The sequence below is a fragment of the Delphinapterus leucas genome, chromosome 2 (genome assembly GCF_059928025.1).
Source record: "Delphinapterus leucas isolate spDelLeu-1000000601 "Yukka" chromosome 2, BTC_Dleu_Yukka2, whole genome shotgun sequence".
Taxonomy (NCBI): Eukaryota; Metazoa; Chordata; class Mammalia; order Artiodactyla; family Monodontidae; genus Delphinapterus; species Delphinapterus leucas.
The window spans coordinates 42,261,735-42,277,612 of record NC_143130.1 but is presented as its reverse complement, the minus strand read 5'-3'; the positions used below and the strand labels follow the sequence as shown (position 1 = coordinate 42,277,612).

The 15,878-nt window shown below is 50.0% G+C and overlaps 1 protein-coding gene across 2 annotated transcripts; it reads left to right on the top strand.

Moving 5' to 3' along the window:
- The first annotated feature begins 903 nt into the window (after window positions 1-903).
- AEN (apoptosis enhancing nuclease) lies at window positions 904-15,675 on the top strand. Of its 2 annotated transcripts, XM_022563434.3 has the most exons (4): window positions 904-1,010; window positions 6,118-6,694; window positions 9,075-9,275; window positions 10,117-15,675. In XM_022563434.3, the coding sequence occupies exons 2-4, from the start codon at window positions 6,182-6,184 to the stop codon at window positions 10,351-10,353; spliced, it is 951 nt and encodes a 316-aa protein (XP_022419142.1). In that variant the 5' UTR covers window positions 904-1,010; window positions 6,118-6,181; the 3' UTR covers window positions 10,354-15,675. The 2 variants fall into 2 exon arrangements, with proteins under 2 accessions (XP_022419142.1, XP_089762944.1); XM_089906818.1 differs by lacking the exon at window positions 904-1,010 and having other exon boundaries at window positions 1,017-6,694.
- Window positions 15,676-15,878: the final 203 nt, after the last annotated feature.

Here is a 15,878-nt window from a genome sequence, read left to right as displayed (position 1 = left end):
TTATCCCTCTAGTGGCCTTCTCCTTTGTCCTGCTTCCCTCAAATCTGTAGCCTGGTCAGAAATAGCCAATTTTTGGAACATGTACCCCTGGCCTTCTGAGTACATTTGCGATGCCACTGCTGCTTGCACAATGGAGCTAGAAGGAATCTGACTGCGTTGGTCTTTGTTTGGACCCTCGCTGTTTTCCCTTAATTTCTTGAAATGTCAATTTCCTTAATCGTAAAACAGAAATAATAGTACACATCTCAAAGGGTTCGTCAGATTAAAGGGGTGTATTGCCTGGCACTCTGTTAATGCTCACATAATAAATGCAAACTCATTGTTATTGTTTTTTATTATTCACGTTGCACTGTTATCTGTTAACCTCTGCTACTGCGCCAAACTATGAACAACTAGAGTCCCCAGCGATTGTTCTTATTCTGTGTATCCCAATGCCAAGCCCATAGTAGGAACTTATTACTTATGAATAAAGTATCGCAAAAGGATAACTGAAAAAGTAGCGCCGAAGGAGCAAACCTGACTTTTAAAAATCTTTTTTTTAGTGGCCATCGTGTATATTATTTCACCGAAACCCCTCGACACCCTAGGAGGTAGGAGTTATTCCTATTCTGCAAATGTGGGTGTGTACTCTGTAAGTCAGCCTGCCTTTAGTGGCACGGAGCTCATAGGAGCCCACATCCCGACCCAGGGAGCGGGATGGATTGGACAAAATTGGGAGCAGAAGTGGGCGATAGGAGGCCACGATCCCCTCCAACCACTTGAAAATTTCCCGCGGGCTGGGCCAGCCTTGGGCACAAACCGCACCCCTCTAGGAGTCCCCGCCCCTTACGCTCCCAAGCGCCAACCCGCAGCGAGCCAGGCTCCCGGCCAATCAGAAGAGGTCTTAGGCGGGCGCTGCGGTTCAGCAAGCCAACAGGCTGGCGGCCGGAGCAGGGCTTGCCCGGGCGTGTTGGAGCTGCAGGTTCTCCGGACGCCACGTGCTGCCGTGAGAAGACTCACTGGGCTTTCAGGTGATTTCGGGGACCATGCTGGGGATCGCAGGGTCGGGTAGGCTGGCGCGACGTGTCCCCGGCCGCAGGGCCCCGCGCGGTGTGTCCGCCCCCGGCTTGTGGCGGGGGACGCCCGGGCGGGCCGGCCCGGCCCGGCTCCCGGGCTCCCCAAAGTGCAGGCCTGGCCCCGGGCGCCGCCTGGCCCCCATCCCGCCCTGCTCGGGGTTCTCGGGCCTGAGTGGGCGGCGCTGGGCGATGGGACTCGGCCTGGTGGGCGTCTGCCCGGCCGCCGCGACCAGTGAGTGACCAATGCCTCAGTCCTTCCCTGGGTGAGGCCGGGCTCCCACACGTCACTCCTCGGAACGCCGGCGCCGGGGGAGATCGTGCAGGGCTCTCCTCTGACTGCTCTCGTCTTGTGAACTTTTTAGTAGCACAGGGGATCTTATCGAGCCAGCTTTTCTCAAATTAGGGAGATTATTAGTATCATGGCAAGGGGATGAGGCCGCGCACTCTTTGAAATACAGATTCCAGGCCCCGTTTCCCCAAATGGCAGTTACGAAGGTGTGGAGAGTAGGCCTGGAAATCAGCCTTTTAAACAGACGTTTAAACAGACTAGGTTGGGGAAGCCCCTAACCTAGTTCAGTGCTGGATTTCATAAACCCTCGTTTTAAGTTAGGAGACAGTGCCTTGGTCCAGTTGATATAGCTCTTTAGGGCCAAAGCAGGGTCTAGAACTGCCCACCTTCCTGATCAGCCAGCAGGTTGGTGGCCCTGAGGCCACTGGGAATTCTGACTTCGAGGTTCCTTTGGGCCTTTGCCCAAAGGCCTGGTGACTGCTGATTCAAAGTGCTGGTTCTGGGTTGGAGAGAGATTTGTTTGCCTCACTGAAATACTTTTATTTGAGCAAAACTTCTCCTGAGCTACCCTGAGCTCCATGTGGGAGCCCAGGATGAGGAAGGTGTCCCCTTGATGATTAATTGTTGGTTCTGACGTGTCAGCTAGGTCAGGGCATGTAGAGAACTGCTTTCATCTCTTGCAGCACAGGGCCAGGGCCACAGAGACCTTTTTTCTCAGGGATCCTAATTTCTGGCTTCTTTGAAACCTTGCCAACAGTGTTAGGGAGGCCACCGACCCTTGTCCTGGCCTCAGCTCCTGACCTGTACGGTCCTTAGCCATCTCAGAGAAGGGAAATGGCCCTCCTCCCCTACAAAAGTCAGTTATTAGTGGGTCTCTGTCTAAGGCCTCCCCATTACTGGGCTGAGACAAATTGAGGTTCTGTATTTGTCAGCCTTAATATGTGACTTGTCAATATGAGGAAGTTGATTACAGTTAAGAGCCCTTTTAAAAAGGAGAAGACTTCTTGGGGAAGGGTTAAGCAAGCAGAGGGAGGAAAAGTCAGGATGGGTCACCGTGCCTCCCCCTGGCCCAGGCATCACCAAATGGCAGTTCATCTCCCCTCCCATTTCTCTTAGCCTCTGCTATTGCTCAGATTCGTATGTTCTCCAGGCCTCTTCCTATATGGCAGTTGTGATCCCCCTCACGCTAAAACTCTAGGGAGATTGGTTCCCATCCACCTCTGGATTAAGCCCAAACTTTTACCACTCTCCAGGAACAGTTCTTTCTCACTGTCCACACTGCACCCATCTCCTCTCCCCTTACCTCCTTGCTTTCCAATTGCTGCACCAAACTCCTTGCTTTCCCACAATGGATGTGCTTTGCCTCCTGGACTTTGTGTCTGTGTTTTTTTCCTGTCTGGATGCCCTTCCCTTCCTGGGCTCCCTGGTAGACCTTTCTGAAACCCTTCAAGGTGTCCCCTCCACTGCTAGGGCTTTTCTAACCTAGCGATTCTGCTTTTTAAATACCTGGCCTGGTGACTCAGGCATGGGTCCTTTGTCCATTGCTCCCATCCTGAGCATACTCTTGTAAGTTCCTGACTATCTCTCTTCCAACCAAACCAGAGTTCCCTGAGGATGTGGTCACTTCCAGCTCTGTAGTCCCCACAGTCTGGCAGATAGCAGGCCTGGTGTCAGCTTCTGGAGAGGATCCGCTCCATGCCAGGTTCCAGGCTGGCTGTAGGGGAAGGGACAGAGACAAACAAAGCTCTCTACCTGCCTTCATAGTGCTCTGAGGTAGGCTGTATGTAACTGTTGACTTTGAAGAGTGCAGTAAATTCTCTGATTGTGCTGCCAGAGCAGAGAGGCGTGAACTTCTTTGCTCCCCAGTTAGACTGTAAATTGTCCGGGGTCAGGGCTACTGTGCCATATTTCAGTGACCTCCCTAGGTGCCTTTGGGGCTCCCTCGCTTGACCCGCCGAGACCAGTATAGGGACACCACCTTGGGGTAGAAAAAGCCACCAGAGTGTGGTGGGCTTCCCAGAGTGCAGGCAGAAGGTGGAGTGGTAAAAAGCGGACAGGGGCAGTTCCTCCAGCCAGGCCTACCTTGTGCCTTACGCCCAAATGGCATCAGGCTGAAGGTGGGCCCCTCTTCCTCAGCCCTGGGGTACTTTTTTCAGGCCTTTGCCCCTAACATGTCCACTGATTCCTCTCCCTTCTACCTGGAGGGCTACTGTTCCACGTTCACGCAGACTTAACCTCTTCAGCCTGTCCTGCTTCCCTGGCACTTCTCACGCAGCCCTTCATACGCCTTCTGCTCCGTTTCTGTCTCTGCAGTGAGACTCAACTCTTGGAGTCCAGGATCTTTCTTTGTAACTCTCTGCCCAGCTCTTGCCACAGTTGGGAACCCAGAGGCCTCAGTGTGACATTGGCCTGTGCAACCCGGAGGATTGTTCCAGAAGGGCTTCCTGGAGGATGTAGAAAGGGTAGGAGGGATGTGAGTGGGAAGGGAGGCAGGAGGAAGGCCTGTGGGTTGGGAGTCCAGGCTGAGGCAGCTCTGGCCTGGGAAGAACTGGTTACCAACCATGAGCAGGGGTCTTCACCTCTGGGGGAAAGGGAGCATATAATACATGCCAGGAGGGAATTCCCCTGTGGTCCAGTGGTTAGGACTCGGCGCTTCCACTACCTTGGCCTGGGTTCAATCCCTGGTTGGGGAACGAAGATCCCGCAAGCCGGGTGGCCATAAATGAATGAATGGATGGATGGATGGCCCGGATTCAATCCCTGGTTGGGGAACTAAGATCCCGTAAGCCACGTGACCAAAAATGAGTGAATGAATGAATAAATAAAATAAAATAAAAAAGCAAATTATTAAAAAGGCAAAAGGGACTTCCCTGGCAGTCCAGTGGTTAAGATTCCGTGCTTCCAATGCAGGGTGTACGGGTTCGATCCCTGGTTGGGGAACTGAGATCCCACATGCCGCTCAGCCAAAATAAATAAATAAATAAAAGGCAAACAATAAAAAGATAAAGTCCTTTAAAATATATATATATATATATATATATATATATGCAGGGAGCATATAATATATACAGTTTAATGGGGATTTGGCCACAATTCAAATATACACTAACCAAGGGAAACTTGGGACATGACACTCCTGACTCCACAGAAAATCCCTTTGTTCCTATTAAGAATAGTTGATTCAGGAGTTAAGGATGAGCAGCTAAATTTTATCCAGATGTACTAGGAAATAGCATTTTCATGAATACAGATGCAATTAAAATTGGTCACCTATAAAGATTTTAAAGGCTACATCAAGGTATATAGTCTTGACTAAAGACAGATTAATGAACCAAATGACTAATAATTAGTATTCTTAATAATAGGGTGGGGGAGGGAAGGATTGGGAGTTTGGGATTAGTAGATGCAAACTATTTTGTATAGCATGGATAAACAAGGTCCTACTGTATAGCACCGGGAACTATATTCAATTTCCTGTGATAAACCATAATGGAAAAGACTGTGAAAAAGAATGTATATATACGTGTAACTGAGTCCCTTTGCTGTACAGCAGAAATTAACAACATTGTAAATAAACTATACTTCAATAGAATTTAAAAAATAAAGCATAATTTTAAAAAATATATGCAGATCCTAGCACACATGGATTGTGCCTTTTTCTCTTCACAAGGGAAGGGTAGCAGGGCCATTTTACACGCAAAGAACCTGAAGTTCAATGGTTAGGTAACTTATACAGAGCTGAGTTAGCCCCTGCTCTGTCTACTTCAAAGCGCTGGTTTTCTGGTGTGTTCAAAACATACCGGCTGACTTAGTACAGCAAACAAGATGAGGTTTTCCAGGCTACATCCTTCACTGTTGGGAAGATGCCGGCCTTATTGCATGGGATTTGCAAACCCATGTGAACAACAAATATTTCCTGTGGCAGTGGTGTGTGACAGCATCTCTTTACAACCCAGCGTTCAGGGATGGAGAGCTTGTGGGAGGTACCACAGGAACCCGCAGCACTATAGGTCAGGGCTTTTTCTGTTTCTCTTTTAGAGTTGAGCTGGTTAACCAGCACACCAGTGCCTGTAGGCTTCAGTGATTAAACTACATGTCCAACTGTATTTAAATGTTTGTAGACAGTGTTGTGATGAATGAATTAGAAGAAAGGCATTTAATAGATTACATCATTTTAGTTAACACATACCAAAAATACAACTATTGTGGCCTTCCTGTGAAATATTTTCTACAGGTTTTGCTGTGGGTCTTGCGTTCACATTTCATAAAGTTTTTGTTTTGTTTTTTTTTTTTTAAATAGGATATCATATATATGCCATTTCTGTAACCTTTATTTTCTCATAGCCATACCTCTAAAATGTTTTGATGCTAATGGTATTGGAGGTAAGCTATGGCTTGGAGGTTGAGAGCATGGATTCTGGGTTCACATCAGCCTTTGTCTATGTATTAATCAGGCAAGTTACTTAACCTCTATGCCTCAGCTTTTGTACCTGTAATATGAGGATAATAATGCTTTGTTCAAGTTGTTGGGAAGATTGAGTGATTCCATGTAAAGTACTTAAAACAGTGGTTTTGCAGGTGGTATCGATTGTATGAGTGCAATTATTATTAACATAGGTCCTTGAGTCCACCTGGGATGCTGAGACAAAGTGTAGGGCTCTGGGGCAGCCTGGCAGGAGAGCACTGCAGGGAGGGAAGAAGAGAGAGGGAGGGGCAGGGCTGGCCTGGGACACTCCTCACCCAGCCCCTCTGCCCTATGTGTTCTCTCCCCAGGCTGCTGCCCTGTAGGCAGATTACCTCCCAGACCTCCCTTGCCCTGAGCGGTGAGCTGATTGGGATGGTGGCCCGGGAAGCTTCTGAGTCTGCCCAGTGCCTGTGCCCTTCCCTGGCCAGCCTGAATGCCAAGGATGTGCTTCGGAGGAAACACAAGAGGAAGAGCCGACAGCACCAGCGGTTTATGGCCCGGAAGGCCTTGCTGCAGGAGTATGGGTTGCGGAACACACCCCCGGAGCCAGGATCCTCCCCAGGCACCGAAGCCGCCAGCAGTGTGAGGCAACGTCCAAGGGCTGAATCTGGAGGTGCCCAAGGCAGCAGAAAGCCCACCCCCAGAGAATCTGCTGGGCCCTTGCCCAGCAAGTGCGTGGCTATCGACTGTGAGATGGTGGGCACAGGACCGCGAGGGCGGGTGAGTGAGCTGGCCCGCTGCTCCGTGGTGAGTTACCACGGCGAGGTCCTCTACGACAAGTACATCCAGCCTGAGATGCCCATCGTGGACTACCGTACTCGCTGGAGCGGCATCACCAGGCAGCACATGCGCAAGGCCATCCCCTTCCAGGTGGCCCAGAAAGAGGTGAGGGCAGGGCTGGGGGCTTGGGGGCAGTGTGATGGGCTGGGAAGAGCAGCCCCGGGCCTGAGTCAACACTTAGCCACTAGAAGCGAGAGACCATTGGGAAGTTACTTAACTTCTCCAAACAGTGGGTTTCCTCTCCATAGAAAAGGGTGAATAGAAATCCTGCCCTACCTGCGTGGAAGGGGTGCTGGGGTGTCCCACGTGATAGTGTTTATGGAGAGGCCGCGCCAACTGTAAGATGCGAAACAGCTTCTTTTCTGTTATGAAAGCACTATGTGTCTGCCTAAAATTTGTAAGGCTCACAGTGCTGTCACCTTCAGGTGTTAAATGTTTTGGTATTTTTTTAATGTTAGTTTTTCATTGCTTTGAAAAAAATTAGTGTTGGGACCACACTGACATGCCAGGAATTCCCAAACATCCTCGAGCATAGGAAACACCTTAATCCTTATTAATGATCTTGGATCCTTGTCCTCAGATCCCTCCATAGAGATTCTGATCCTGCAGGTCTCTAGGCCTTGGGAGGACTCTGAGGTGTGTGTTCCTAAAAACCGTCATACTGTGTAAACTTGCACGATAAAAACCCCAGAGCTGATGGGGAAAAGGGGTTAGGGACACAATGCCCAAAAAACTTCATTAATGACACCCCAAAAATAAAAAGATAGAAACCTAATAACAGTGGGAGCACAGTTTTGCATAGATTGAGTGGTTGAGAAATGCGTAAGTACAGCACTCTGCCTTGAAAAGACCTGGAGCGCTCGGGGAAGTGGGTGTCAGGGGGGTGGCGGCTCGCACTGTGGGAGGGGTTGAGAGAATTACCTGAAGTCAGGAAGTGGGAAGCCAGGTGCGGGCAGCACACTGGTGAACTGTGCTGGCTGGTAGACTTGAAAGGCGTGGGTGCTTTCTGGATTCCCCAGTGGCTCTGCTCAGCTAGGTGATGTTTCTGCATTCACTTTCGCCCTTCTGTTTCTCAAGGGCGAAATTTGCATTATTCTCAAGTCACATCCTAATATATCAACCGTGTTGGAACATTTTGCATTTTCAAACCAAGCGTTGTAGCAGAACTACTTAACATTTCTGGTTTATTCTTGGGATGAGGTGCATTTAGGAAATACTAATATAAGTCATCTTGTGTCTTCCTTTTTCACATAAGATACACCCTAAGGATTTCTTTCAAAAGGTTATTTATCAAGCAGGTTGATCAGGAATAGAAGCAGCAGGAAGGGAGGTAGGTGGTGAACCCTCCAGCTCCCTGTTGCTTCCCTCAGCCTGCCAAGAGCTGGACCACATTGGATCTGCCTGGACTCGGAGCCAGTGTGGAGTGTGCTGGGTGCCTTCCCACCACGTGGCTTGTGTTGGGGTGTGTGTGTGTTATGAGGGGGTGGTGACTAGAGTGGGGTGGCCCGTCCCTACCACTAAAGTCTAAATGCACCTTATCCATATGCCGTGAAGGCTGAGTTTAGCGATAAACCATGCATCACCAGCAGAGGCAGCTGTGGGAGGCTGGTGGCGGGTGATAAGGAGATGCCCGTGGCCCTGGACATGTCCTCCCTAGGGCCTGAGGACGGCGGGAGGCAGGAAAGAGAGGCGCGCATTGTGTAGCTGGTGAGAGCTGAGCCAGAGAGCATGTTTCGAGGGTGAGAAGCGGGAGTCCTGTACAGCAGAGGGGCAAAGGGATAGAATCCTGAAGATAAGGACCGTTCCATTAATGCTGTAAAAGCTGCCGTTGGTGATATGTCTCCACTGCCTGGCACAGTTCTGGGACTTCACCCTGACACCCTCCTGTGTGCTGAGCTGGCACAGAGCATCACTAGTCCAGGCAGACATGGTTCCTGCGTGTTACCATGAGCTCACAGTGGAGGGCAGCCGGACAGGCCACGCGGAGCTGAATGTGTGCTTAGAAAATGTGGTGAATCCCCCGAAGGAGAGAACAGCGGGGGTCCTGATGGCGTTGGGGGAGGCCTGCTGATGTGTAAGCTGAGACCTGCCATGAGAGGAGTTGATGGGGGTGGGGGGTGCTGGGGGGCTGGCGAGGTCTTCCGGGCTGAGAGAGAAGAGCCTGTGCCGGCAGGAAAGAGTGCTTGTATGGGGTCACTTACCCATCCAAGAGCCCCTTAATGCTCACTACCACCCCACCAATGCCGTCGCCAACTTTCCTGTTTTGCAGATGTGGGGGAAGCTTAAACGGCCCCCTGATTATAGCAAGTAGTGAGTAGAGGGTCTGGATTCAAGCTCGGGGCAACTTGGTTGACAGTGGAGCCCGTGGTCACCCCTCTGCGCTGCCTCACTCCAGAGGGGTCCCCACACCCACTGGTCAGGGTGTCAGGATGTGTCTTGTGCCCACCTGACAGTGGGGCCTTCCCGACTCCTCCTCTGTTCACAGATCCTCAAGCTCCTGAAGGGCAAGGTGTTGGTGGGGCACGCCCTGCACAATGACTTCCAGGCCCTCAAGTACATCCACCCTCGGGGCCAGACCCGGGACACCACTTATGTCCCCAGCCTCCTCAGCCAGCCCAGCCTCCACGCCCGGACCCGCGTCTCTCTTAAGGACCTGGCCCTGCAGCTGCTGCACAAGAAAATCCAGGTGCGTGGTGGTGCAGGGGGGCTGGGGGATTAAAAGGCCTGGCCTCCATGCTGGCCTGGCCACAGACAGGCCGTGGGCTGTGCCTCCAGCCTGCCAGTCCCAGTCCTGGGGCTCCCGCATGTCCACACAGCCCTGGGTTTTTTCTCTCCGTCGCCCTCCTTCCCCAGTGCTTTGTGACAGCCAGCCACACCCTCCCGGGCTGCTGTCTTTCAGATCTGTCTCCCACCCAGTTCCTGGCTCTGTCCCCACGCTTGCATGTAGAACCCCATCTCCTGCAGCCTTCGGTCAGGGGCAGCTGATCACTCTTGCTCCTGCTGTGCTTCACATTCATAATTCCATCTGCTCCTCAAGGCTTTGAAGCAGGGATTTTTTTTTTTTAATAAAGTTACTTATTTTATTTATTTATTTTAGGCTGCATTGGGTCTTCGTTGCTGGACGCAGGCTCAGTAGTTGTGGCTCGCGGGATCTAGAGCTCAGGCTCAGTAGTTGTGGCGCATGGGCTTAGTTACTTCGCAGCATGTGGGAATCTTCCCTGACCAGGGCTTGAACCCCTGTCCCCTGTGTTAGCAGGCGGATTCTTAACCACTGTGCCACCAGGGAAGCCCTGAAGCCGGGATTTTTAACCGGGTTTTCTATTTGAGGAAACAGACTTCAAGAAGCTAGGCTTGTGGTACAGCTGGGATTCTAGCGCTTGTCTGTGTGACTAGGACCCATGCCCTTCTCGCTGTACCAGGCTATACACCCGCATTCTGAGAGTATGCATCTCTGGGCCAGGATCCAGCCCGGGCCGCTGGGCTCCCACCAGGGCTACAGGCAGTGATGCGTGGGCTCTCGTCCGCAGGTGGGCCAGCACGGGCACTCATCGGTGGAAGACGCCGTGACGGCCATGGAGCTCTACCGGCTGGTGGAGGTGCAGTGGGAACAGCAGGAGGCCAGCAGCCTCCAACCCCACCCTGAGGACAGAGAGCCCGACAGCAGCACAGACATGGAGCAGTATATGGAGGACCAGTACTGGCCGGAGGACCTGGCCCAGGGCACCAGCAGAGGAACAGGAGAGGCACTGGGCAGAACGGAGTGAGGGAGGGGAAGCTCCACTGGAGAGCGGGGACCAGGAGAGTGGCTGGGGCCGGATGCCACCAGTGTCCCCCAGGGCCTAAAGTGTTGGGACCATCTGCCCACAGCACAGTCCCCGATTCTGTGGTTTTGCTGATGGCACTTTATAGGCACCATGAAAATGGCAGGTGGGCTAGCTGCTTGAGCCTAGCAGGAGTAGGGGATGCGCCAGCAGACTCCCCACCCCCAGGCTGTGCTGTCTAAAGGGATGATCTCTCCCTCCTTGGGGGTGGGTGGGGTGGGTGTCCCTATTCAAGAATTCCCTTGTCTTGCCCCAGTGACCTGGGGTAAAGCTCTCTTCCTGTTGTCACCATCTACCTCTTCCTCCACAGTCATTTTCAGGAGAATAACTACTCCCTGAAGCTACAGAGTTAAGGTCACTCAAGGGTCATTTTGTCCCTTTCTCTCAGGACTGGAACCCTGGTTGTAGCCATCGTAGGAGCTGCCAGGCTACAATGGAATAGCAGAGACCTCAGCTCGTGGGGAGCTGGGTCTTCACTTGCCACCAGAAGTCACCAGGCACTATTCTGGGAGGAGGGAAGGCAGATGAGCTTTGGGTGGAGACTCGCATATGTATTTTGACCCAAGTCAGGCATTCCTCCTGCCCACCCAACGCTAGGCTCTCTTAAGCAAAAGTCTGAGAGACAAGACAGCGGTTTGAATTCTGGGACCTCTGTGCAGAATTGCCCACAGGGATCTTTATTTATTGAGAGCAAGGCCATGGGTCTGTAGGGGAGCAGAGGGCGGGTCCGCTGGGGCCGGGCCGGGCATTGACAGCTGTGCAGCTGTTGCACTCGGGTGGGTGCCCCCAATCACTGGTGGCTGGGTTTTCTCCAGATTTCTAAAAATGTTCTGTGTCAGGATTCATCCCCTACCCCTCTTTCCTTGTTTCCTAAGGGACAGTTTGGGGGTATTGGGGTAACCCGGAGCTCAGGTCACACAGAACCTTTGAGCCCCATCTTTGTTCACTACTCAATAGCTTTGAGACTTAGGCAAGTGTGTGACTTCACTCTTGAGTCTGTTCCCTCATCTGTAAAATGGGGATAATAACACCACCTACCTCACAGGGTTGTTAGGAGGATGAAGTGCTGAGTGCTTGGCCCAGTGCCTGGCGCCTAGTAAGCCGGACTGGCTGTGTTTTCTTTAAGGATCAGTGTTGGGCTTTCCGGGTAACACCTGAACACACCCTCAGGTTGAGTGGCTTTGACCCAGACAGGACTGTCCTCGTGGCTGTTCCAGCAGGTGGGGCACAGGCTGCTGAGGACAACTCAGAGGTTCCGGGCTCTCACCGTTCCCCGTGATGCTTGGATTTCACGTGAGTCTGAGTAAAGCAGCAGGGCCAGGAAGGGAGAGACACTAAAACCATGCAACTGCAAAAGCAGGGCCGCAGATTGCTCTGGGAGCTGGCTGAGTCACTGACCACGCCTCGCCTGGCTCCAGGACTTTGTTCTAGTTTCCTTAAACGTCCGTAGCTGACGCCACACTCACAGTTGAGAAGTAGCTTTGGTTCTTTGGTCTGTGGGTTGAGGAAGGATGGAACTGCTAGCAGTGGGGAGATGTACTGGGTTTAAAATCAGCTTTGTTGTAAAACCTGGAAAAAAACTCAATTGGAAAGTGGGTGAAGTGGGCTTTTCTTTGAATTCTTCAGCTAGGGTGGGAGGGTGGCTTGGGGGAGGGATGGTGGTGATGCTGGGGTGCTGAGTCTTGCTGGCTGCTTTGACCTTTGAGGTGGGCGGCTTTCAAGATGATGCTTTGGGATGTAGCAAGAAAATACTACAGAATTTATAGTTTATTATTTTTTTTCCTTTATTTTTTATAACATCTTTATTGGAGTATAATTGCTTTACAATGGTGTCTTAGTTTCTGCTTTATAACAAAGTGAATCAGCTATACATATGCATATATCCCCATATCTCCTTCCTCTTGCGTCTCCCTGCCACCCTCCCTATCCCACCCCTCTAGATGGTCACAAAGCACCGAGCTGATCTCCCTGTGCTTTTTGGCTGCTTCCCACTATAGTTTATTTTTGAAAATTTTATAACTGCCCTAGTATAGAGCACAAGTTTATTAAACTTCTTTCTCTTTGAAGGTATATACTTACTTTATGTTTAAAAACTTTTTTTAGTTTTAAATATAAAATACACAATATAAAATTTACCATCTTAGCCATTTTTAAGGGTAGAGTTAAGTAGTGTTAAACATATTCACAATGTTGTGCAACCTGTCTCCAGAACTGTATTATTTTGCGAAACTGAAACTCTATACTCATTAAACAATAGCTCCTCATTCCCTCCTCCTTCCAACGGCAACTACCGTTCTTTCTGTTTTTATGAATTTGATTAGGTACCTCATGTAGGTGGAATCCTACAGTATTTGCCTTTTCGTGTCTGGCTTATTTCACTTAACATAATGTCCTCAGAGTTTGTCCCCAAGGTTGTAGTATGTGTCAGAATTTCCTTCCATTTTAAGGCTAAATAATAATTCATTTGTATGTATATGACACCTTTTGTTCATTCATCCATCCAGACATTTGGGTTACTTCTCCCTCTTGGTTATTGTGAGTAATGCTTCTATGTCTCTCCAGGACCCTGCTTTCAATTCTTTTGGGTATACATCCAGAAGTGGGATTGCTGGACCATGGTAATTGTGTTTGTTTATTTATTTATTTTTGGCCGCGCCTTGGCTTGCAGGATCTTAGTTTCCCCCGACCAGGGATTGAACTCCAGCCCACAACAGTGAAAGCTCAAGTCCTAACCACTGGACTGCCAGGGAATTCCCTGTGTTTCATTTTTTTGAGGAATCTCTATACTGTTTTACACAGTGGCTGCACCATTTTACATTCCCACCAACAGTGCACAAGGGTTCTAATTTCTCCATATCCTCACCGACACTTGTTATTTGTGGTCTTTTTGATAATAGTCGTCCTGACAGGTGTGAGGTGATATACCTCGTTGTGGTTTTGATTTGCATTTCCCTGATGATTAGTAATGTTGAGTATCTTTTTCACATATTTATTGGTATATAGTTTAACACATTCTTTTTTATGTTTTAAAAAATGTATCCCAGGGACTTCCCTGGTGGTCCAGTGGTTAAGAATCCTCCTTCCAATGCAGGGGACACGGGTTCAATCCCTGGTTGGGGAACTAAGATCCCACATGCCGCAGGGCAACTAAGCACGCGCGCTGCCACTACTGAGCCCGCACACCTCATCTAAGATCCCGTGTGCTGCAACTAAGACCCGACACAGCCACAAAAAAAAAACAAACAGTATTCCATAGCACAGTTTGACATGTTTTAAGTTGAACCACATTAAATTGCCGATATTTGACTGAGGTGTTTCCATCTGTGGTATATAATTTAGAAATTCACGTACACATTTTAGGGGTACGTGACCAGCTGAGGTTGGAGACAGTTGAGCTGGATTTCAAAGGGCAGGTTGCCTGTAGGGAGAGGTATCTGACCCACCGTTATGATTCATCCATTCGGCCTGTGTCCTATGCTGGGGGTTCAGAGAAGGCCATACAGTGGCAGCCTTCAACCTGCTACAGGCACTGCAGGTGGGCCAACTGGCAGGATGCGTGTCTTGTAAGGCTGAGAGGTTTGCCCTGAATGACTCACTTTCCCCCTTACCCAAGGAAATTTGTGGATTGGTCTGGCCAATGAGTGACACCAATTAAACCTGGGAAGCATCCCCACTAGGAAATCCCCATCCCATCCCCCTGGCTGGGGTCAGGGATTCCTCTCCTAGGCTGTTACTCACCAATGTTTGTGTCCAACCTCAGCGCACAATACATTTGAAAAAATTCAGTGTGATCCAGGCAGGGTTCCAGGTGCAAGTGGGAGGGGGAACAGTAAGTGAACAAGTACAATATGTGGTATCTCAGATGGCATCAATTCTTATAGAAGAAACCTGGGAAGGGGATGAGGGTGTAGTTTTAAATAGAGGCCAAGAAAGGCCTTGGTGGGAGACCTGAGGGAAAGGGAGAAAACTGGATAGATAACCTGGAGGAAGAGCTTTCCAGACTGGCACAGCAAATGCCCAGGCTCTGGGGACAGAGAAGAAGCCAGTGTGCAGGAAGGAGGTGAGAAGGGGGTGCTAATTGAAGGTGTGGGACAGGGGCTGACCTTGTAGCACGACTGTACATCTCCTTGACCTGAAGGCGCAGACCTGATTATACCCCTGCTAACCCTAGGGCTTAGCACGTGATAAATGAATTATGGAAAGACTGATCTCTTCTGAAGGAGTCAACATGTGAACACATGGAAGGCCATCAATTTAGGTCAAAACCTAAAAAAGAGTCTTAGATTGGATAGTGGTGCAAGATGAGATTGGAAAGGCAGGTGGGACAGATGTAAGAGCGTCTTGGGGACTGTGTGGGAGTTGAGGTTTGTTTATTTTTTTTTTTTGGACAGCAGGAAATCACTAGGTTCTTGAGCAAAGTGCCATGACAGTGTAAGAGATTCGATTTTGGAGAACTTAATCTGGTAAGATTTGAAGGATAATTTAGAGCAGGGCATGAAGATGGAGGTAGGGCAGGTGAGGACTGGGGTAGGATGTGGGTAGAAAAGGAGAAATGCAGAGAAGACTGGAAGATGCAGGTTTGGAGTTGACCACGGAGCAGGTTTAGGACCCGTGGGGAAAAGAATCGCAGGGGTGAGTACGTGTTCTGTCTGAGTCCTGAGGTGGCCAGTGGAAGAGAGGGGGTGAGGCCTGTAGTGGGGATGTTGATGTGGGCCGATCACCAGAGGGTGCATGGGGTCCTACGGGGACTGTAGAAACAGAAACCTCCAATTGGATCTTTAGGGGGTTACCTTTTCAATGCATGTTCATTTAAAGTAACGGGAATTTTGCTTCATCTCCCCCTAAATCAGGGTGACAATCCTTTATGCATTTGAGAAACAAAAAATTCCCAGACAGGCTGAATTCAAGAAAAAGTAGCTCATTCAGAATGGGAACCCCAAATAACCTCTTCTAACTCAACTTCCCACCAGTTGAGCAACAAACAGGAACAATGACTTATCCTTTAAACGTACGTCAGTATCTGGTTTTCTTTTTGAGGTCTGTTAAATGAATCTGGATGTCACTTGGTGAAAACACCGAGAACCTGGGGAAATTCCTTTCCAAGCCACAAATCTTTGTGACAACGGGGGGCTGTCAGATTCAGCTCGACAGCTCAAAGCTTGTTCCATATGGATCTGGGGTAGGAGGCAAGATGGGAGCGCTCAACTCACCACAGTATATAGTGGACAATTTCCTCATTAAAGCTGATTCTATTTTTGCCCCGGATGTAACTCATTCATTTATTCAATAAATGTTGAGTGCTCCCTATGTGTTAGGCATTGTTCTAAGGGGTCAAAGTTCTAGCTTGGGAGAGCGTTGCCCCTGGGAAATATGGCCGGGCTGGTGGGGCTCCCTCCAGGCCTGCTTCTCCTTGTCCTCAAAACAGTGTCAGTCCAGCTGGAGGCAGAGCACGTCGAGGGCAGACCAAT

Excerpts from the sequence above, each read along its gene's own strand:
- AEN (XM_089906818.1), top strand. The coding sequence starts at position 5,981 with ATGCTGAGACAAAGTGTAGGGCTCTGGGGCAGCCTGGCAGGAGAGCAC. Across the intron at positions 6,695-9,074 it reads TCCAGGTGGCCCAGAAAGAG|ATCCTCAAGCTCCTGAAGGG; the intron begins GTGAGGGCAGGG and ends CTCTGTTCACAG. Across the intron at positions 9,276-10,116 it reads TGCTGCACAAGAAAATCCAG|GTGGGCCAGCACGGGCACTC; the intron begins GTGCGTGGTGGT and ends TCTCGTCCGCAG.